At 38.0% G+C, this 23106-nt stretch overlaps 1 protein-coding gene across 1 annotated transcript in view; it reads right to left on the bottom strand.

Annotated features, from left to right (window-relative positions):
• SLC9A9 (solute carrier family 9 member A9) overlaps positions 1-23106 on the bottom strand; it is a 186126-nt gene that overhangs the window by 137183 nt on the left and 25837 nt on the right. The window contains exons 5-6 of the mRNA XM_027650649.1: positions 8697-8812; positions 535-640 (exon numbers count right to left, since the gene is read on the bottom strand). Of these exons, the coding sequence (XP_027506450.1) occupies positions 535-640; positions 8697-8812 (222 nt within the window). The remainder of the gene's footprint in view (positions 1-534; positions 641-8696; positions 8813-23106) is intronic.

The raw sequence follows: 23106 nt of genomic DNA, 5'->3' as shown, positions 1-23106 counted from the left end.
TTTTGGCCCAGTATTTGTGATCTGTTTGAGGATTCCTGAGAATAAAAAAGCTATATATAAATTCAAGATAATATTATCAGCTGAAGCTGATAATAGGCAAGAGTAGATAAACTGAGCTACTGTGTACCACTTTGTGGTTTTAATCTTAGAAAATAAAAGATTGCAAAAACCAAAAAGAATCTGTCTCCAATTTTACAGTTGCTCTATATCCCAGGTGCTCATTCTGCATTATTTTTTCAAGATACCTTGTTTAGATGAGAAATCATATTGAATTAATTTTACAAATTTTACAGAGTAGACAGCTTTCTAGGTTGAAGAATATGAAGTAAAAACTGCACTCTGGATAGAGTTACCATTAACAATATTGAAATTCTAGTGTTTAACAAACCAAGAACAATTCCAAAACTACTTCTCTGTAGCAAAATCTTCAAATGCTCTATCTATACTGGCACAAACTATATCAGTGAGAATTACATCAGCTATTAAAGCTTGTAATTATCTTGCCAAGTAAAGAATGGAGGTGGATGTACTTACTATGTCAGCACGATAGCCACAGCATCATTTAGGACACTCTCTCCAAACAGGAGCGTGTATAAATCTGTATCCACATGCAGCTCATGGAAAATAGCAAGAACTGTCACTGTATGGAAACAAAGCAAAGTGAGTTCTTATTTTCATGTTCCTCTGGCAGTTCAAGAAATAAAGCAATGTTAGAACATGAGTTTTGAGAAGTCTAGTCCTATTTATTGCCTAAGTGGTTAATAATAAGTTAAAAGGCATCAACTGGAGTATATAAGATCCTTAAATCAATTAGGTCTATGAGTTTTGGTGTTTCAGCTGAATTAGGAAGACACTTTCCCTCTCACACAGAGAATCATGCATATATGAAAATGTCACAGCATGTTTCACTGTGCATAAGGGACTGTGATCTTGTGACTATAGAAAAAACAAGGGTGATGAAAAGATGGGCTTTTTTTTTGTGTTCGATAAGTAGTGGTTTACCTGTTTTAAGAAGGATTTAATAACACTTATCCATCTATTACGCTTTTTCACTGAAGAATATGCATAATAACTTAGGCTGTCCTGAACCACTTTCCCCTTGGATTAGCATATCTGTGGTCATGCAGCCTTGTGGTCCAGATCAGGATATCTGACACCTGTAACCCTTTGCCTTCAGCGTATCATTAACTAACATTCCTTCCTTCTTCATGAGTTATAGCCTCTATTTGATTTTTAGTTTACCAGTGTAGTAGAAAAAGAATAGTGTGTTGAATTTAAATTGAAGTTGGGCAAAACATTTAGACAAACATCCTCAGGGGCATTTAGACACTTGGTTCATATTCAGGAAATAAGGTCCTACAGTTTTAACTTATGCCTTATCTGTTTTATGCCTCAGTTTTCTTACCTACAAACAGGGTATCACAGTCCTTCCCAAGATCTACCTTGCACTTCATAATCTCCAACTGAAGAAGACTGTTTATGTTATGTGTTGGTATTATTTTATCTTTGCATGGGCAAGCAGAGCTTTCTCTTTTCAAACAGAATTTAATGTAAAGGCACCCAGTTACTTGTATGGTTAAAAATTACATGATAACTCACTGCTTCACTGGTGCTCATTCTAGTACATAATTGTGCAAATGACTCAGTCCTCATGGCCCAGGAATCCCAAAGTTTAGGAGTGCCTCTGGGATGCCTTGTTCACCTCTGACATTTTAGATATGACAATTATATGCTTTTACATTCACATGACTGCTGATAAATCACACAAAAACATGAACAGCTAATGACATTTTGTCTTAATAATATTTCTTGGAACTTTGAAATCATTACTCCTTAGATTTTCTAAATGACATTTAAATATCTATGTAATCTAAAAATCTGTTTATAAACCCAAAATAGATTCTCAGTTCTCATGTGAGATTTTATGTCAAAGTGATCTCTGTTGATGTGTTATCTTTGAAGAATTTTGGAAGTGTTATCCTACAGAAGACAATTTAGGGGATGTGTGTAGCTGAACATTTGCTGATATAGCTATATTTAAATTAGCTAGTTATATTTAACCATCCTGGTAACCTCACCCATCTACTCCCACTGCAGCTATAATTTAAACTAGGAAAAGAGTTCTTTCCCCAGAATAGCTCAAAGGTGTAGGAAGGAGTTTTATTGACAAACGATATTTTCTGGGTTCACCAACATCTATATTCAGGTTTTTTCCTGATTAGCAATGCTGACTTAATGTGCTAAATGTGGACCCAGTTTAGTGCTCTGTTCTTTGATGTCATTGCCATAACAACAGACTTGTTTTAACTATTTGCCACTTTCAGCTTTTGTTTATTGGCTAATTAGTTTGGACTCTCATTAATAGTCCCTGTGGTAATGATAGAAGGAAAAGAAAGCAGTAAAGTCCAAAGTCCTGTTGGTTTGTATGTGTAGCAGGCCAAGCCAATTAGACAGATGCCTACACATTCCTCTCCTTCTTTCCTCCTAAGTAAACAGATTTCTTTTGCTTTCTCTCTCAACCCTACCCCAAAAATATGACTTCAAATCTTTTGAAATGAAAGCAAAATAATAAAGCAAGCAACACAATAATGCATCGATTGCCCAGTTCACCCAGTTTTCAGAAAGTATCTTCTATTTCAAATGTTTTCTCATTTCCAGTGGAGGTTATAGGATCTTCTTTACAGCACTACCTGTCCCTGACCCAAGGATTCTGGTCTCTGCTCTGTCCCTATGTTTGTCTAGCCCAAGACACAGCAAGCTTCAACCATACCACTGCTGACAGATATTTTTCTGATCTGTTTTTAAGGAACTGAAGTGATGCTGGTTCCACAAATCCCAAGGGAGAGTAACTTACTCTTCAGTATTCATACAATTTATAAATGCAGTTATTTCTGAATGATGTCTAACCTAAATCTCCCCTCCTGCTCTTCAAGTCTGTAATTTCCATTCCCAGCCTCATGAGACACAGATAATTTGTCACATTTATTCAGTTTTTCTTTCCAGCAGCATTTTGCCTATTCAAAGACTCATTTCAGACATCTCCTCCCTAAACTGACTCACTTCTTTCAATCTCCTCCCTTTAGTAAGGTTTTCTTGCCTTCTAATCAGTGCACATCTTTCCTGAAATACAGTGCCCAAAACCAGATCCCAGTACTGTAGTTGACATTTGCTGTCAAGAAATAGAATGAAAAGATGCTGTAGAACATGTTAATAAATCCTATTTTCCTTTTTTTTTTTGCTATGTATTGGTACTTATGACTCATTTTCAGGTTGTAAACCTGAAATCCTTCTCATAAGTGAATGCTCACTTCTTGTCTGCTATCTATGAGGTTGATTTTTTTAAGTGTAGCATTTATCCTTCTTGATTTTAAATCATTACAGGAATCATATTGAGTTCTAATCACATCTTTCAAAGTGTTTGCAATCTCCTTTAAGCATAATATTATACATTGAAGAAGCCCCCTCTGTTGCATTAGCCAACTCATTAATGAACATTGTAAATAGTATCTGCGTAGCAACAGAGAACTGCAGAATCTTTGGCACACCCGCCCTGTTTAAGAGCTCAAGAAAACATTTGCACCTTGTTTTGACAACCAGCATGTAGTCACTTCCCCCAGATCGCATTTGCCTTCATTAATTATGAGAATCTATGGGTATAGGTCAGAACAGACATGATAAAAGGGACATGACATTCTGCTACGGAAGAAAGTTAATTTAAATTGCTCTCTGGATAGAATCACACCCTAGGAATAGTCATCATGTCCAAAGTAGACACATCATGTTTTGTCTGATGATTGACTTTAAACTCAAGGGAATTAATTTTAAAATAATCATATATCACAGTGACATGTCTAATCTGTGAGAACTTTAAGTAAAGACCATAGACACTGCATTGCAGTTAGCACGGCCTCCCTGACTTTCTGAAGGCACTTCTGAGGAACAGTAAGTACAGCTTGGGTTTTGTGTGGAAACTACTCAAAGACTTGCACAATTCAATAGATACAATATCTATTATAAAGACACCAAACTACTTTTCGTTAAAGTACACAATACCTCTTCATCTCTTATTTCAGTGTAAGTATATGAGGACAGGGATAAAGACAGGTAAAGAACTTGATGGCTTAAGGGACAGGTAATTGGGGGAGCACAAACACTTTTTGTGGCAGTAAAAACTGACGCCAATGGAAATAATGTGTATGAGAGCTGCTGACTCAGAAAGAGTTGTGACCTTCACTTAAAAATTCAGAGATGGGAAGCAGGAAATAGTGAAGCATTTAAGATTTTCACAGTACTTGTGCCAGCAGAAATCTGATTCACTTCTTCCTTAACTTCATGGCCTTAGGGAACATCTGCTAGATGATAAGCTTAACATGCTTTCAGTTGTACCCAAGTCATAACAAGTGTCTGTGGAGCTGGTTTGTGAAAGGTAACTTTTGACATATGTAGAAACAAATGGGCTTGTTATTGATCCCTGTAAAAAGTATTTGCGACCGAAATATCAGCAAACTACAACAATCCCTAAACTAACTGTACCAATGCTACTTTGCTGTTATGTTTAAAAAGAATAAGGAAACCCAGAAAATAAATGAGACCATTATATAAAGTACTGGTATTATTGTACCTCAGTCCTCTGACTAGAACTATTAATATCTTTCTCATGGGCATAAATTCTTTTAGGAGGGCAGTGTCAAACAGGAAGAAAATAAGATGAGAGAAATTTAACTTATATTTCCTATTGAGTTGGTCTAAAAATAAAGATTTCAATTTAAGTTATAGTCTTCTTTCCCTATTAATCAGCCACACCACTCACAGATTAGTTCAGTGGTGAAAAAGAAGAAAGCATACAAATATTTTAATTAAAACCACATTTATAAAGTCCTACATAACCAGTATATGAAATGTATTATGTTGTTGTATTTGTACATTATGCTTCTTAATATGAAATCCTTTGATTTCATGAGAAACAGAAACTGCTCTTTCTGATAAATATCCAATTTTATCAATAACAAGAGCAGTGCAACCCACAGCTCCAGTTCAGCTGTAACCATAGTAACTCCAAATAGGGAAGAGCCTTGTGATTATCAATGTGACCAAAGGTAAGGGAGTTCATATAGCTCAGAAATAGCCGTGCTCCAGCAAACCCTTGTAAGGTAAAGCTGTTTTCTACACTTGAAATGTCAAAAGTGAAAAAGAAAAAGGAAGTGCTAAAGACACGTGAGATGTGTCTGGATGGGAAGGTCATTGCACAGAACGTGTCAATGGCAGCAGCCAAGACAATGTGCCACTCACACTATTGGGTTATTTTTGGTGGCTGAGGCAGAGCTCAGATCTTTACATTCACGTGCCGGTTTTGTTCTGTCCATTCATTTGCTGCAACCACCGGCGCCCTGGAGCTGGGGCTCGTTGCTGACCTGCCTTCCCAGCAGAGCACAGCTGCTGTCAGAACACCCAGGCTGTGCTCACCCTGCAGAGGGTTTCATTTGCCAGGTCTCTGTTGCTCGGGGCCGAGCGCTGGGGGCTCCACGCCCACAGCAGCACCTTTGCCACGCTCTCACTGCTGCTCTTGATGAGTGACATGTGCACGAGGATATAGGAAGGAACTGCTCCATCCCCTTTGAGGGGATCACAGCCAAACACTCCCAGAGTCAGGTTCCATTAGAAATCAAAATGCAATACTAACATGAGGAAACCCTTTCTACAGCAAAAGAGAGAAATCTGTGCTGTTTGATACAGATGAAATAACAAGATTGATCAGAATAAAGAAGAATGTAAATACTGGCCATGTTTAAATCAAAGATTAAGGAAGTGATAATTTGGGAATTTTAGAATTCTGTTTCTTTAAATTAAATCTCTCACCTGAAGTCTTAAAATAACAAACTTTTCCTGCTGAAAATAATAAATTATTTAAAGGAGATATTCTCTGTAAAACGAATTGTTTAGTTGAAAGTAACTTTCTTTTGTCCCTGAAGTTTCTAACTTTCCTGTCTAGAGACATGAAAGTTCTTTTGAGGCATCCCAAAGCATCACTGATGTTTAGGGATCACAGTCTCTAATGCAAAACACAGTCCCAAGTATATCCAGTCTCAAATTAATTTCTTAATCTTAGTTCAAGAGCTAGTTTTCTATATAAAGGAACACACAGCATGTAAGAGCAACTCTTCTGAATTATTTTTATGCAAAAATGTCTAGATTAATTATCTTCAGATAACTTTCAAAACTAAAACCTACAGAGTGCTATAATATTTTTTTTGTTCTTCTTAACAGTATTGGCGACTTTAACTGGCAGATATTTGTTCACTGCCCTGCTAGTAAAAATCTTTATTTATCATGTAAACATCTACCAGTCATCTTTACAATTACAAATACAGAACTCAATCAAACCAACTTCTGTCAACTGATCAGTTTTAGCATATTTTGAGACTTAATTGCTTCCAACAGCCAAGGGAAATTAAATCTCTGTTTAAAATGAGTTTATAATCCTACACAGTGAAAAATTAAATGAAAAATCATGTAGGAAATCTGACAGGAATTTATTATTTCATCTTAAGACACTAATTTATTGTTCTAGACTACTTCTATAATGCTGACATTTTACCAAATATTTCTTTAAGAAAACCAAATCAAAACCTAGTTATCACATATAAAATCATTAGACTGATTATTTTATGCTCTAATACATATCAGTCCTCCATGGCACAAAATTTTAGCTTTAACTTTTGGAATGCCAGTGAGCTCTTTACATGGCTTGAGATTATAATTCATTAGCAGATCCTGGAACACAATGAAATATTTTCAGCAGTCTCCACCATTTAATTAATGAAAAACTTAATTCAAAATTCTCTAAGTCTTTGAGTGGTTGAAATTTATGGATAAGGTTAGTGAACACATGGAACAACTTAGAATACTGTGAGTAGATAACAGAAGGAGCAAGACTGAACATTGAAAAACCTCTTGGACATGAGCAGACACTATATAAGTAAGGAGTAATTGCAAACAATATTAATCAATGACAGTTTGTCACACTAAAAGCAATTTTCTCAACTGCAGCATTAGATTTTTAAGCCTATTTAAAAAATCTAGGAAAAGAAATCCTTGTCACTTCTTATTCCTTACAGTCTAAGAGGAGCTTCTGTTTTCTTTTCTTTTTTTTTTTTATTTCAGATTAATCAGTGGTGATTTAATACCATTCTAATCAAAATCAGTGCATTTGTCTTATACATTACTCCTCATAAGTCAACATGTTAATTTGTGAAACTAAATAGTATTGGACTGGAAAATGGGAAAAGAAACCAAGTCAGCTGCAAAACCCTATTCATGTCACCATCAAGAAACATACTTAGAAATTGTAAGCACCCTTTTATTCCATAAGCAGTTTATTTTCCAAGGTTTCCCTTGTGTTTTCAGTTTCTGTGTTTTTCTCTTGCTCTGAGGATAGGCTCCAATCATGTGCTGAATCTTAATAATGTAGCTGGGTGATAAGTGGCAGCGTATTGGATGCTTAGATTAATTTGAGAATAACAACTTGATGCAGCTTTTACAGCAATCTTGCAACAACTGCTTTTGTGGAAATAAATTGTTTTAGACCATATTTTTAAGCCATCAGAATGATAAATCACAAGCCAAAAGCATCTTGTTAAATACTGAGAGATCATTTAAAGAATGGAAAAAAATTGTAGAACAAATGGCTTTTTCTCATTTTTTTCAAAGCCAGGGATTTGAAAGCTTTATTCCTCAGTTTCTCAGAGAAGTTTCTCAAGGGTAGTTAACGCTAATGTGCATGACAAAATGTTTTCTGTTACATTGCCTGGAACAGCTCAGCTGAACATTTTGAAAAATTCCAACATACCCTTGCAAAATTTGTACTTTGTCTCAGCAGACAACATATTAAAAAATCCTTTTTTCACCTTGTCCTTCGCTGTTGTCCCACAGATGCAAATAGCAATACCTTCCTTTTAATATTAGAGTACCCTTATTAACATTTTCAACATAACAAAACCTGGAAAAATCTATGAAACCTAGGCTTACTTTGAGATAAGCCCTGTTTTGATTAGAAGGATGGACTAGAAGACCCCCAGACATCCCTTCAAATGTAAGGAATTCTGTACTTCTGGGATTCCAAAACTCACTGAGTCTGCTTCCGAGTCTGCTTCCCAGACTTTGCTATTTACTGCAACTTCAGACTTTAAATCTCACGTCTGCAAATTCAAGTCAATCTGTTGGTGTCGGATTTTTTAGAGTTGTATTTATATGAGCTCTGCATTCAAACCGTAACTGATGCCTTATAAACAGTATTCATATGGCCAAACCTGAAAGCTTCATTCCCCGTATCTTTAAGCTGGGTTAGATCACACATGGGTGTGATGTGGGGATTTTGAACTGTGAGGCCCCAGGATACAGCAGTTCTCACACAGCAATCAGCAGGGAGGTATCCTGGAGATCGGAGGACATTTTTCCAATCTTTCCAGCCACTCCAATTATGAAGTTTGTGAGCTAAACCGAGGTAAACCAGTCACTAAAACAAACACAAGGGATCTCTGGAGCTGATTTGACTTGATTATCAGAATACCAGACATTTAAGAGCTATGGGAAGAAAACATCAAGAACAGAGACTTCAAACATTTCTATGGGACTTATGATTGTGATGTTCTTATTTACTCTTCTGACTTTTGAAAAAGCAATTTATTTTAAGTTGTTACCTGGATCTGTGGCAGACATCAGCGATCCAAAAAATAAACAGTCAGTGAAGTGGAATTCCCATTGCTTTAACTGGCCCATGTGCACCATGGCCTTCACAAAGCCATACATTATCAACCTGTCAGAGGAAAGATAAGACAGGCATTCAGACAGAGCATTTAACACTTATGCTCAATTTACAGTATTAAACAGGTTCTTATTCTCTTCAGCTTCTTTTCAGTAAACTTATCACATGAATACTGAACATAAACAGTTATCTTGTAAAAATTTTATTTCCTGTTCAACTGTCAAATATTGTATTGAAACACCAGAGACAATTCCAAAGTAAAGGCTTTTCTGAATAATTGTCATCTGCTGGTAGCAGAGGACAATGGTTTGAGCTGTTTATTTTTCAAAAGGAAAGATAATGTAAATGTAAGAAAACATTATTAAGACTAATTTGTCTAATATTGAAGAACATTTAAACAAAGGCAGTTCCACTATCAGCTCTGTGGCTTGCTCTAATATTTCTAAATGAATGGGTTTATTCTATGAGCTTTTAAATGTTAGCTGTACTCAAAGTTCCAGATAAGGTCTCCAAATGAGACATATTTAACAACTCACAGCGACAGTGAGGCAACAAAGTCACACTTCAAAATGCACTGCTACATCCTCACCAGTTTCACAGGAAACGTTATCACTGGTTTATATAACCAGGCAATGCTATCTGAGATGTGCAGTCTAGTAAGAATCTTGAAATACCTCGAAAAAAAGAGATTCAGTTGTTAGAACCTGTTGTAGATTTTCACAATTTTATATGTTTCCAATCTAGTTAATAATAAACCCAGTTGCATTCCATCCCTTTTCCATAAACACAACACATAAATTGACAACTGGGCTCTTCTAACTATGGACTTTAAACCAACCATTTAAGCAGGGCTCCATGCATGCACATACTGAGCTAGGTTTTGCCCTCAGCTACACTCCTAAGGTGTTACCAAAGCTGCAAAAATGCAGAAGATTTGAGGGACATAGGAAGTGTTACCTACCCAACAGTCTGAGAGTTGATTACAAATTGCTTTGAAATACTTTACCAGTCTTACTGTATTCCACTAGGAGGGCAGCAGATAAGTCCCCACAGCATTCCCCAGTGGTCCTGAGTATCTGTATTTACAGGAGCTGCCTAGCAAACAGTTCACCACCAATTGCTCTAAAACTCTTTATCCAGCTATGGTTCTCCTTGATTGATGAGTTCACTTTCTCTCCATTGCCAAAGAATAAAGACTCAAGACCCTGCAGTGAACTTAGTCTTTTTATCCCCAGCACAAATTTGTCAGCTTTCAGGAATGAATCCTTCAAAGCCTGACTGTGGTGCTGCTATCCCAATTTGCAATTGTCTCAAAAGCCACAGCAACAGAAGGGAGTATGGGGATGCCTTTTAGAAATAATTGCCCAGACCCGCTTGCAGTTTTGACCAGAGATACTCTTCTTCCTCATTTAAAAAGAAATTAAAATAATAAATAAAAATAAATCTTGACTATTTGTAAAATTTAGTAATGATATTGAAAAGTTTGATCTCAGCTGGATACCTGAGCTCCAAATAGTGGTGCTATTACACATCATCCAGTACCACACAACATAACTGTTCTGAAAACTTCTCAGTTGGACTTAAGGTTGGTTCAGTGCTGCAAATAGTATTTGTGAATAATGGATTTGGCCATAGATTTGGAACATTAGAAGGTAATAAAACAGAAGAATAAAACTCAGATGAGCTTTGCTGCAGGAGACCTGACATTTTCTACACCCAAACAAATTTCTTTTAAATGTGGGAAGGAGCTCATCAAGCTAGAGCAAGTATTTTGCTACTTCAACAGGAAAAGAGAGAGGCAGTAATGTAATGAAACACAGGAGAATTCAGAATTTTCCAGATTATGCAAGTCTGGAACTTACAAAGTGTCTCATCTCTAAAAAATTCTACATAGAATGCTGTCATTACTCAGTAGAGGAGACATCATATAAATATTTGACTTGCTGAAGTAAGAATCTTCTTCTGGGAAACAGAACTTTAACTACCATAATTTCCAGTACAAATCGGCAAGAAAACCACGAGTCCTCAGCACAAAGGCACAAAATAAACTTCAGACTGACAAAAATTGAAGTAAATAAGAGACACTGAAGAACCAGAACAAAAACTCTGCAAGGCTTTAATTATTCTGAGCATTGGGTTGTCCTTACGGTTTTGAAGCTGGACTGAATTTTGAAGCTTGCTGGTGTGAAAAAGGGAGGGAGAATCTCCATTTGTAAAGGGTCTAGTTTTTTTACTACCACAGTTCTGCTGCTAATAACCTTCTATTGTCATGCACTGAGGAAAGGAGTTTGGAAAGCACCTTGGCTTTCTGGGAACTGCTGGATTTTTCCAGTGAATTTGTTTATAAAGCTTCTCTCTAGGAAGGTTACTCTGGGACTGGGACATTCTTGAACCAGCTGCTGTTTACATGTAGAGGGGAAAAAGAGAGAGCCCTCTCCTAAGGCCTTTACAGACGAATTGCTACACATAAAATCATGGCAGGTTGGTTTATAGAATGCTGATTCTTTGATAAGTAGCTGAATCCTCACATGCAAGCTAAAATGGGAAAACCTACCAGTTCTAAAACAATCTACTCTTAATTTAAAGCTGCAGGGGACATAATTAGAATGTAAGAAAACCTGCTAAGTGAAGATGTACAACATACCCTGTATCCTCAGTACAGACAGCCCCATCTGCCTGAGGATTTTATCAGCAGTTGTATTTCTTCAGTTTTGCTGTTCATTGCATTATCACTGCTGAATCTCACTAAGGGTCTTTATTGCGTTAAAGGTTTTAAAAGCGTAATTCCTGATGTAAAGTGTTTGTGCAGTTATGTTGTGTAGCATGAAAGAGACTTGTAATTTAAATCTTTTCTGCAAAATATGTTTTCTAGTCTGCAGAGAATTTTTCATCTCGTAGTCCAACTCCCTAAAGAATCCTACTTTATCTAGACGTGATTATCTTGTAGCTGGAAGCCAGTTGAACATAGCTACAGATGCAAGCAAAAGACGAAAAAATATTTCTTCCTTCACATTTCTTCCTTTTCACAAGGAATAGCAACATTAATAAGCCAAGAAGAGGAAAATTTTATTCGTGCCTATATATGTAGTAACATAGTGGTTGTCGGATACCATAATAGAAACAAAAAGTCACTTATCCAAATTTAAAATACATGACGAAAAATATAAATAGTAGAGATAAAAATTAAATACTCACTCCTTTATTTTGATCTTTCTCTTTCTACTATATCAATATATTTTTATAACCTTTTCCCATACAATGAAATGTTCACATGAAATGTCCTGGCTGCAGTGATCCATTATTTCAGTGTTCTATGTAGTATTACATCCTTCTTTTAGTCATCTTTTAAATCAGTTTTGTCACTAGAAAGGGTAATATCATGGGTTTTTCTTCAAAAACTCATTTGCCAACTAATCAAAGCAGGAGAAAACCTCAGTGAAGTTTGTCAGGTAAGAATAAAGTGATAGTGAAGTTACCTTAAGTTATTCTATATAAATCACAGAAGAAGAAAACCCCTCTGGCCATAGAAATAACTGAGAGATCAGAAAAGAGCCTGGCTTTAAAAATCCACTGCATACCCAGTCACCTGGGGTACAGTGACTGCCCAGGAAACTACACACAAAGCTTGAGGATCACTGGATCTGACAAACAGCTCCAGGGAGCACAGCTGGGCTCCTGGGAGGGCACGGGGTGAGGTGCAAAGTGCTTTTGCTTGGCATTTCCCAGTGAGCAATGGAAAAGATCTGCCACTGAGATTTTGTTAGTAGTCACAGATTATCTTTTTGCTTCTTCAATCAGAAGCTGTGATGGGAAGGGTAAATGGAGAGAAACATGTTTTACAGCTCAGAGATATGATGTATGTGGGTGTGAGTAAGAAAGGCTGTGTTCTGGTAACCATGGGTCTATAGGTAGCTTGGCTTGTTAGATAGTCCCGTGGTATTGGTGTTTTGGGAAAGTGATGGCTGTTCAGTTATTCAGTCAAGCAAACAGGTACTGAATGTAAATAAAAAAAATCCAGCCCAGGTTTCTGTATCAGTCAATTTGGGGGCCACTGGTAACAGAGACAGTGAAGAGATCTGAAATAGGCTTCAAAATATTTATCTTAAGTTCTATAACCCATCTTCATTGGTACAGAACCACAGTGAGTGCCTATCCTTACTGAAACACATGCACACGTGTCCAGTGCTGACTTTAGCACAGGGCATGTCTGCAAGATGCTGCTCTGTCAGCCCTGTGTCAGCCAAGCAAGTGTAGAGGTTACAGCACTCACTGGATCCTCACACCTTGCTGTATCTCTGTCCCAGCTCAAGGCTGCCATGCCCAAGTAATCCACGTCATTTCACTTTAGGAAAGACCAACCATATTTGTGCTTGATGTTTTAGGATGGACTTGAATGAGACTATGCAGAATGCCCCAGTGTCTGAGCCTTTGCTTAATTAAAAACAACTTCCTATGGATTTGTACTCATGAAAGTAAAGAATCGCTACATGTTGGTATGAATTTTAATTTGGTTAGTCTTCTGTAGAACATTCAACCATGAGAAATATCTATTAAAATATAGAGGTGAAAAACGCTTTATCCAGCTTCAAAATTTCAAAATGCAATTGTAGATTTTGCTGATAAATGCTAACTGTGTAGCTAAACTAAGTGAAGAGTGAAAAAAAGGGAGTCAGGTGTGAACATACATGAGCTGAAAACTTAGTTGAGATCACCAATCATTGCTGGAAACTGTCAGTAAATGGTATTTCATGGGGTTTTTGGGGGTTTCAAAAAAGTCTCAAATGATATTTCATGTTTGTTTTGGTTTGTTTTTAAAATTTCAAATCTCTTTTTTCAGACTGACTTTCAGATAGCCTTTACTGTACTGTAGTTTTACAACATTTTGCATCAAAGACATACAAACCAATTTAGCACCTCTCACAACTGCACAGTATTATTTAATGTGTTTTAAATATTTCTCTAATTAGTACAACACAGCTTCGGGATCCCTGTGTTCCTGATCTCCATTTAAATTAGAGCCATTATGCATTATATACGTACAAACCTGAATCTCTGCAATGAAAAAGCTGTACTTAATCTTTGAGTTGTGAGTAAAATCTAATAATTACTTGGGCAAATGAGCCATGAAACACTGTCAACTGTACTGTGTCCAAATCATAGTGCCACTTAATATTTTATTGCACTGCAAGATTCAAACATTACCTCAAGATTTACTTTACTCAGTCTTATAAATTGAGAGAATCTCCAATAGATAATGAATTACTGACAGTCTTACACATATATTTTGAGACAGGTGTTCTCCTGATGGCAAAAATAGAATCTAAAATAATCAGACATGAGATTTTCCAGATACAATAATGATGATTGTTTTAGAAATTCCTAAACCACTGTTGTACAGAAGGTAGTGAAATTCTAAGAAAAATATTAGTGACACCAAGAGGCTTTCATTATGTAAAAAGGAAGGACTGAAAATACCCAGTTTTCAGAAGGAAAATAACACAGTGTCTGTATTATCTACAGGAGTTAAAAACATTGTAATTAAATGTCAATAACTCTGAGTTCTCAGATTACACAGCTGTTGTCACATACAGAGATTAAAACACAAAGTCAGAGTGTCGGGTAAATTGGCTTCACTAGTTAATTGTCTCATTCAGCCACCAGTGAATTCACGTCACCAATGAGGTATTTCAGTGATTATCATAATTCCAGCAATCATAACATGCAAGGTTCTTTCTTTACCTAAAAGAAGTCAATATCCTGAAGAATTTAATCTGGTTTAAATATTAAAAGGTTTTTTAAGTTCAAGAAAACCCGTTGCAGCCCATTATAAAATTGCCTTCAATAAGAGAATTTTATCTAGTTCTCAGCTGAGTGGGTATCCTGAAATGTGAAGACCCCTAATCCCATCTCATTATCCATATAAATGTCTAACTTTATGAAAGACTTTGCTAAACCCATGGCTTTAACCACATCTGACAGCATTAAGTGTCACAGATTAGCTATGGACTAAGAACAAAACTTTATATCTGTTTTCTTCACCTTTGAAACTTCAAAAGTGCCAGCCTTTAATATCACTGAGTATCACCTCATTATTATATGGACAGAAGGATATATCAGGATCATTTTGTCTTTTCAACCTCAAGAACATTCCAGGTGTCATAAAAACTTCTATATGAGTTTTCTTCAGAATTCCATGAAGCAGCAAAATCCTATTTTCAGAAATAGTGTTCAGGACAGTTGAGCATGTTAGGATAAAAGACCTGTCTATGGAAAGTCTTCAAACCACACAGATCTGAGGGATTAAAAGGAAAAAAAAGTCTGATTCAGCAGAAATTCAGAAGAGAACTATTTTGAGTCAAGAAAGCAAGAACCAATAATGTTTTGAACTCCCTCTCCAAGTATAGAAACATTGCTGGATAGTAACCTACCATCAATCTATGTGGAAGACAGACTCATGCTTCTGGTTATTATTTGTGCTGAACTAACTCATGAAGAATTCAGCTAGTATCCAAATTTCAGAACAACCCCCCCTGTGAGATTCTGAAACAGCAATATTTTTGCTCCTCATTGGAAAATACAGTGTAAATATTGAATTTAGCATATTTTCTTTTACTGTTTCATATCAAAATACGTACACCCCATGATCTTATTTGCAAGGAACTGCTACAGTAGGTCTTCACTGGAGCACCTGATGTTCCCTTTAAATGAGCTTGTATTACCATTAAAAGGTAATTATGATCAGTTTGTGATTTCAGAATAATGTAAATTAGATTAGAGAATAACCCGATGTAAAATAGGGCATGAAATGAAATATAGAGAAACGTGTTTGAAACTGTTTTAGAATTTTTATTGGATTAGCTCAGTCAAATAGTGATGCAAGTGCTCAAGAACAAAGAAAAGAGGAATTCATACCTGTACCGTAAATGGAGATTGCCAGGTACCCTCGATGGACATTTAATTTATAGTGCAGTTTTCAAACATAAAATGTATTGGTTGATGAAAGAGTTGAATGTGTTTAGGACAGATGGGGCCTTTACTGTGCCTTGAGAGTTTCCAGGAGCCTACCTGGGCTTGGTTCAGTCTCCCCTAGAAATAAGGGACACTTCAGAATATCAACCCTGCGTTTCACATTTCTAAACTAGGGTGTGGTACCTGGATCAGTCTTGTGCCTTAGTAATTGAAATCCAAAAATTAGACCTCTGAAAGTGCGAGAATCTCTGTAAGTGTGTAGACAGGAAAAGAAACCCATCCAACCTCCAAAAACATATTAAGTTTGGGGTTTTTTTTAAACAGCATCCTTGCTATGGCAAACAGGGATGAAGAAGAAGAATGATAAAATTCCTTGTGTCCAGGTTAGCTCCTGTTACTGGGGATATAAGAGTATTATTGTGTAATGATGCTCAATGGTCAAGTGAAAATTGAGGGGTTTTTGTTGGAAAAAAAAAATTAACAGAAGGACAGGTATGCAGATAGGTCTAAAGTGACATGAAACTACTGTGATAAACTTTCAGAAATATGAACCTTCTAGGCCAATAAATAACTTCTCAGGGTGAAAGTATTTGTGGTGATATGATTCAGAATGAATCAGCAGGACACAAGCTTCAAAACAACTTGTGGCAAGCAGGTTATCTCTTTCTTATACAGTTATCCTTAACTGGTGTGCTAAATAGAAATGATTTTTAATACATTAAATATAGTAGCGGGGTCCCAGAGAAGCCCACTATTGTGCTTCTTTATTTTTATTTTTTAAACCTTCTTATTTAATAGGTTTGTGGCTTCTGAAGTTGTAATAATGTTTGACAAGTATCAGTGTGCTGTAGAGGAGTCTGCAGTTACGAGTCTGCCCTCTTGTGAGAGTTGCATCTTCCCCACCAGACTATGTTACTGTATCACATGGATTGCAGAGTCAGTAGGAACAGAAATACTTAATTCAGCTTTTTCACACAGTGGTGTTGGTTCTGCTCCATTGAACATAGCTATTTCTTCATTGTAGCTTTGTTATTTTTTAATATCAATATGCATCAAATGTGTATCTGTTAAAAGAGTTCTTTACTTATGGCTAATTCTGATGATGAGAATGTTGTGCAGAAGATTTTACTTTTGTTGTGCAGATTTGACTTTTCTATCTCTGATGCCTCAAAACACCTATGGCAAAGACAGCACAGTTGGTTATCATACCTGAGCAGCACTGGGAATGGGGAAAGAGTGAATCTGGGCGCAAGATACAAGTGGGACGACTTGTGTTTCTTTGTTCCCTCTCTGTTCCAGTCCCTGCTCCTCAGGAAGCCTCAGGGTGTGGTTTATGCCAGTGACTGGCCCAAAAGGTCAATGAAAATCTCCTGTGCCCACTACCAAGAAGGCACTAGATATTCTGAGTACATCATGCTGCTTTCTGTCAGATATGGATATACCAGTGAGATCCTCACAAGCTTTAACCCTGTAAAAAGCCCTACGTAGAATTGTTCTTTTTTTCTTCTTTTGTTATAGTTCTCACTGCAGGAAGCCCAAGCATACAGCAGTATGGATATGTTCTGTGGCTCTATCCTAAACCCACACTCCTCACTGACAACAGCCAAGGACAGGTCCCATTTAAGCTTAGGAAGTGACAGGAAATTTGGTTAGTTATTGCTAGTAGAAGGCAGAGTCTAGTAGCTATTTGTTACTCCTTCTGGGGTTTAGGCCATAAACCTATAGGATCCTGTAGGATATATGATTGAACCTCCAGCATAAATCTATGGATATATCAAGATCTTCTTCAGTCCCTGCCCAGTTTTTCATTTCCTTTCCCCCCGAGGGCAGAACAACCTTCTAAACAAATGTATTTTATTTTTCTAGCACTAGGATCTGATGAAGAAACTTACATAGGCACAAGTTGGGTGTATAAAAGAGAGTTCTACCACAGCATTTCTGAACAGTTTGTGGAAGTAGGACCCCTAGGACAGATTGATTCAGTGCATGTCATGAAGGGCACTTCTCTAAAGGTTAAGGATTGCACATGCCCAGTTACAGGACATGCTGTTCTCATTACAGGGTCTTTCATAACTGTTGGGTCTTGTTTAACAAATAAAATTTCTAATTCTACAGGATGAGGTTTTGCAATCTGTAAAATCTAAAGCTAGTACTGTAGATTTAGTTGAAATGATTAAGTAGAAAATGGCCTTAAATATTTCCTAGGTGAGTTGAATGACTTGATGAAATGGAAATGCTGTTGTGATATTTTCTCTGCTTTCTCTGGGAAAATTTATTTTGTAAATACATGAAATACGAATGATTTTGATGAGAAAAGATTGAGATATTTGTGTGAAAGTTTTCAACTTTGGAACAGCTCTAACGTAGTGAGAGTGGATTACAGGGAATATAATTCTTAAATGTGTATGTAAAAACATAAACCACGAGACAAATAATTTTTGTCTAACTTATATGCATTACATATCAAATTAAATAGAAGCGTGAATAAGGCAAGCACGTGGGATTGGGCTGAAAATAGCACTAAAAACTGTTATGTCTCCTTTTCTTCACTTGTTCAGCTTGAATATCACTCCCAGCACTGACTGGGTGTAAACACAGAATAATTGCACAAGTAACTTTGGTCTTACATGGTTACTCACTGGGCATGACTGTCAGTCCCTTGTCACGTTCTGTAGTCTTATTGATCTTTCAGTATTTGAAGAGCTTGGAGAAAGAGTGGCTTTTTCTTTTCTAGACATGAACAATTCTGTCAGATGAATCATATAAACATTTGCTTTTTGATAAACCAAATCCATGAGATACAAGGCTTTGTAAGACACAGTATTTACTAACACAAATTAACTGATAATAAAAAAGAAGAAAGTAAAGTCAACTTCCTCTGCAAGAACAAGCTGATTATTTCATTGCAAGTAACACCTTTTGTTCATTTTTTCTTCCTCCAAAGTCTGTGACAGCTGATTGAATGACACTTTTCCTTTGCATGGTACATTAGGGCTCCTGCAGCTCAACCACGGGATATCAAGGTGTGAGCAGAGGTGGAACTGAGGAGTAGTGAGTGATCTGTCCTCACCACTTGCATGTCTATTGCTCACACAAACAGTTTGACAGTTGCTAGTTCTGTGCTGTTCCAGCCATCTCCTTTTCCTGCAGGGATCTTTAACCTGGCCAGGTTACAACACTTCTGTGCCTGGTGATGGAAACAAAGCAGCTAGATCAGACCTGGGAACTGTGCACTAAGCTTAAACTGACCTTAAATTTACAGGGTTTGTGGAGGCAGAACAAAGCTGCTGATTAGTAGAAAAGCAGGTGCAAGTCCTCCAGATTCAGGGTAAATTTACAAATGCATGTCACCTGCGCAGTTACGTTTGCATCAGAATGTAGCAGTCACTCGATAGTGCTTATCACTGTGATAAAGCGTGTACAGCAGGGAATGAGAAACACAGCCTGCAGGCACCACTGCTGGGGAAGGATGGGGGAGAGAAATGCGTGATTGTTATGGCTAAAGCCAGCACAGACTTCGGGGCAAATGTTGCTATTCCTGTAAAAGTGTGCAATGGGATCTTTATACATCCATTATTCAGAGTTTTACAGTTCTAGAAACACAGATACCCTTGCATGTTATGCTAGGCAGGATTCTACCAGAGGTGACAGATCATTTACTGAACCACTGACAGACATTGCTATATTGTTTCTTACACACCAGTGTTGGCTTCAAAAATTTTCACCACAGCCCTTTAGTGGTGTGGGCCAGGACATGGATGGAGTGAAGTGGCTTTGCAGTAATGCACTGCAATCAGACAGAAATTTGACAAGAGGCTGGAAAATATTTTTCCAGCAATAGGACTGATTAGGCATTTACAGCTAGAGCTGAAGCACTGTAGAAATGCAAATAGATTTGTTCTCTATAATGGCAGCAATTACTGCTTTGCTTCATCCTATAGCTGGATCAAAACAGAGAGAAAAGGACTGACATTTCTGTGCAGTAGTATTTCTCCTTCATTCTTTCCATATTCCTAGGTTTTTAGGTACACTGGACAAAGTACCCAAGAATGCACTGCAGAGTAGTCTTTTAGGGATGGAATAATGAGCTCTACAGTCTAACAGCTCTTTTATTGCTCTAATTTCTGTGCCTCTGTGATTGACTCCTTCATTTCATCACTTCAAAGATCAGAGAAAGATTATATTCCAAAATGAGCAAGGCTGAAGAACATTCCCTTCTTGGGAGGACACTGATTCAAATTAACTGATTCTACATCACTGAGCATTGCTCACTATGAACTATGGTAACTTTTGAGTTTGATTTTATGCAACAGCTGTAGCCAAATTTGTTTAACACTGTATTGGGTTTGCATGGCAGGGTTTTGGTAGTGGGGGAGACTAGAGGGATTGCTTCTTTGAGAAGCTGCCAGAAGCTTCCCCTGTGTCTGATGGAGCCAATGCCAGCTGGTCCCAAGATGGACCAGCCACTGGCCAAGGCTGAGCCCATGCAATGGTGGCAGCGACTCTGGGATAAGGTACTTCAGAGGAGGAAAAAAACCTCTGCAGATGGAGACAGGAGTGAGGATATGGGAGACAAACAGCCCTGCAGACACCAGGGTCAATGGAAGAGGGGGATGAGGTGCTCCAGGTGCCAGAGCAGAGATTCCCCTGCAGCCCATGGTCAGACCATGGTGAGGCAGCTGTGCCTCTGCAGCCCATACAGGTCCATGTTGGAGCAGAGATCCACCTGCAGCCCCTGGAGGACCTCATATCAGAGCAGGTGGATGCCCAAAGGATGCTGTGACCCCTTGGGAAGTGCGTGCTGAAGCAGGGCAAGCATGTGGGGAGTCCTCCTCCTGAGCAGGAAGGAGCAGCAGAGATTAGGTGTGATGGACTGACCACAATCCCCATTCCCCACCCCCCCTGTGCAGCCAAGGGAAGGAGGGAGAGAACTCATGAGTAGTTAAGCCAGGGAAGAAGAGAAGGGTTTCATTTCTCATTATCCTACTCTGATTTGATTGGTAATAAATTAAGCTAATTTTCTCAAGGTGTGTCTGTTTTGCTCATGACAGCAATTGGTGAGTGATCTCTCCTTATCCTTATCTTGACCCGAGAGCCTTTCATTGTATTTTCTCTCCCCTGTCCAGCTGAGTAGGGCAGAGACAGAGTGGCTTTGGTGGGCACCTGGCATCCAGCCAGGGTCAACCCACCATAGAAACATTTTCACGCAGTATTTATTCAGGCCTCACTGTAATCTGTAAGTTGCAGAAATATTTTTTCCCCTTTAATCTCACATGGAAAACTGATTAATCAAAATGTTTGCCAGCAGCAGTTTGTTCAATAGGTTGAACCACAGGTCATCAGATACTGTGCATGTCACATTACAGAAGCCTTTCTCCTTTCTTAATTCAGCCTGGGCCTCCACATATGGAAAAAAATTTCGAGAGTATTCACAAAAGTAAAAAGTGCTTCAGAAATAAGTAAACATTATTGTTTTAGGCTGCCTGTTGGTATAGCTCCAAGTAATTAAGTTAGTAAGTATTTCTAGAATTTCTTGACAAAATTTTAAAAACTGGCCTTAAGATCTCTATTTCCTTCAGTTTGGAGTTCTTGCTGTGTTAACTTTATATTATACTTTCTATATTACATTTCAGGGGTTTTTTACATACGCAGCTTTCTTTTTCTCACTGTAATCTCTCGTGTACAATAATCACGGGTCTATGGGAGCACTGAAAGAGGTGTTACAGAATTGCTCACACTTCCCAAACTGAAGGCACCAGTTGCTTGGGCTGTACAGGGAGACAGTGATGCCAATGTTTTCTCTAGTAACTGAATGTACAGGGAAAACCAAATGGAATAGGAGAGACAAGACAGAGGAGTGCAGCAGAGCAGCTAAGCACTAGCACGAGCAACAAGGGGTCAGGGAATACAACTCGATCCCACAGCCAGTGTGGGGCAGCCCCAGTGTGGCAGTGCCTGTGGGATCCAGGTCTGGCCACAGACCTTGGGGGAGCCCCTGGCACCCCGACCCCGTGTGGCTGTGCTTTGACAGCCCTGCAGTTGGGATGAGACATGATCTCCAAAGGAGGGGCAGGATCCTGAACCAAAGCTTCTGATCTGTCACCACCATGCAGCAGCATGACTTGACCTGGCATGTGGAGTCCCCTAGGATGGATTCTTCCCAATTTTCCTGCTCTTCCCCATCTTGTTGCAACTTGAGCCTGAAGAATACCTGTGCCTTGTTTGTCCTAGAAAGACTGTTTGTACCTGCTTTTGCTGATTGAAAATATTCAATCTCAAATTAATTTTAGAGTGTTAGAACTTCTAAAGGATAAAAAAACTGATCCTGGAGCTCCATTTACATTCACCGAAGCCTGAGTCTATTCAGTAGCATAGAAAGCAGAACTGCCTGCAACACCACGCCAGGAGAAAAAGCACAGATGAAAAGAGGAATCACAGCACTAAGGATTTTACATTTCCATTGCACTTTGATGTTCTGCTCTCGCTCCCCTCCCTCCCTGAAGCAAGCTAACACCATGGTGTGTGACTACATGCTTCTAAGTGGTTGAATCTGCCTCCAGGCACTCTCCTCCTAGTCTTCCTTGCTACATTTGAAAGATCATCTGCCTCCCCAGCATCTGTTCATGACTGATGACGATCAATGCTAAAGGGAGAGAAAGGGCATCCCAATGGCAATTTTATCAACTGGAAATCGTACACAAGGCTTTCAAAATGGGCCAGCAAGAGGAAATTAAGAATAGGTTAGACTGTAATGATCAAACAGATCAAAGAAATGAGAGAAACAGGGGAAGGCAACTCAGACATCTTTTTAGAGGCAGAAAGCCCTGCAGGAAAGGAAGTATGAAGGCACAAATATCTCAGCACAGCATCTTGGCACTGCACTGTTACAATTCCCTTGAGACAGCACAGCTTATATAGTATCACTATGGAAAGAAGAAAGTATTCCAGTAGGGATATTTGCTGAATAATACAGCAGTGTTTCCATGCCCAATATGTTAAAAACCCACTAAGAGATAAATAATAACTTCTTAAACAAGATTTTTATTAAATGACATAGTTTGTATTCTTTCGATTGTTCAGCTTTTAGTTTGCATCTGGATCATGTTTTCTGGTTTTTTGTCATTATGAGACACTAAAAAAATAGTTAAAGATGATGTTTTTGTACAACAAGAATATCCTCAAGAGTAGCACTGTAATTAAATTATCAAAGATAACAAGGTTTGCAAATAAACCCAGGTTTGATAACACAGAGGTGTGGCACTCCTCTGAAAAGTGTTGCCAGGCTTCATCCATCTGTCCTGGCTGTTATGGAAGGTTTTTGTCCTTGTAACACAATGGAGGTAGTTCTTGCTGAAAAGAGATACGTAGGCAGCTTG

This window comes from Corapipo altera, unplaced genomic scaffold, assembly GCF_003945725.1.
Source record: "Corapipo altera isolate COAL_440 unplaced genomic scaffold, ASM394572v1 54, whole genome shotgun sequence".
Lineage (NCBI taxonomy): Eukaryota > Metazoa > Chordata > Aves > Passeriformes > Pipridae > Corapipo > Corapipo altera.
Note: the sequence above shows the minus strand (reverse complement) of the source record. Positions and strands in the feature narration are given on the sequence as shown.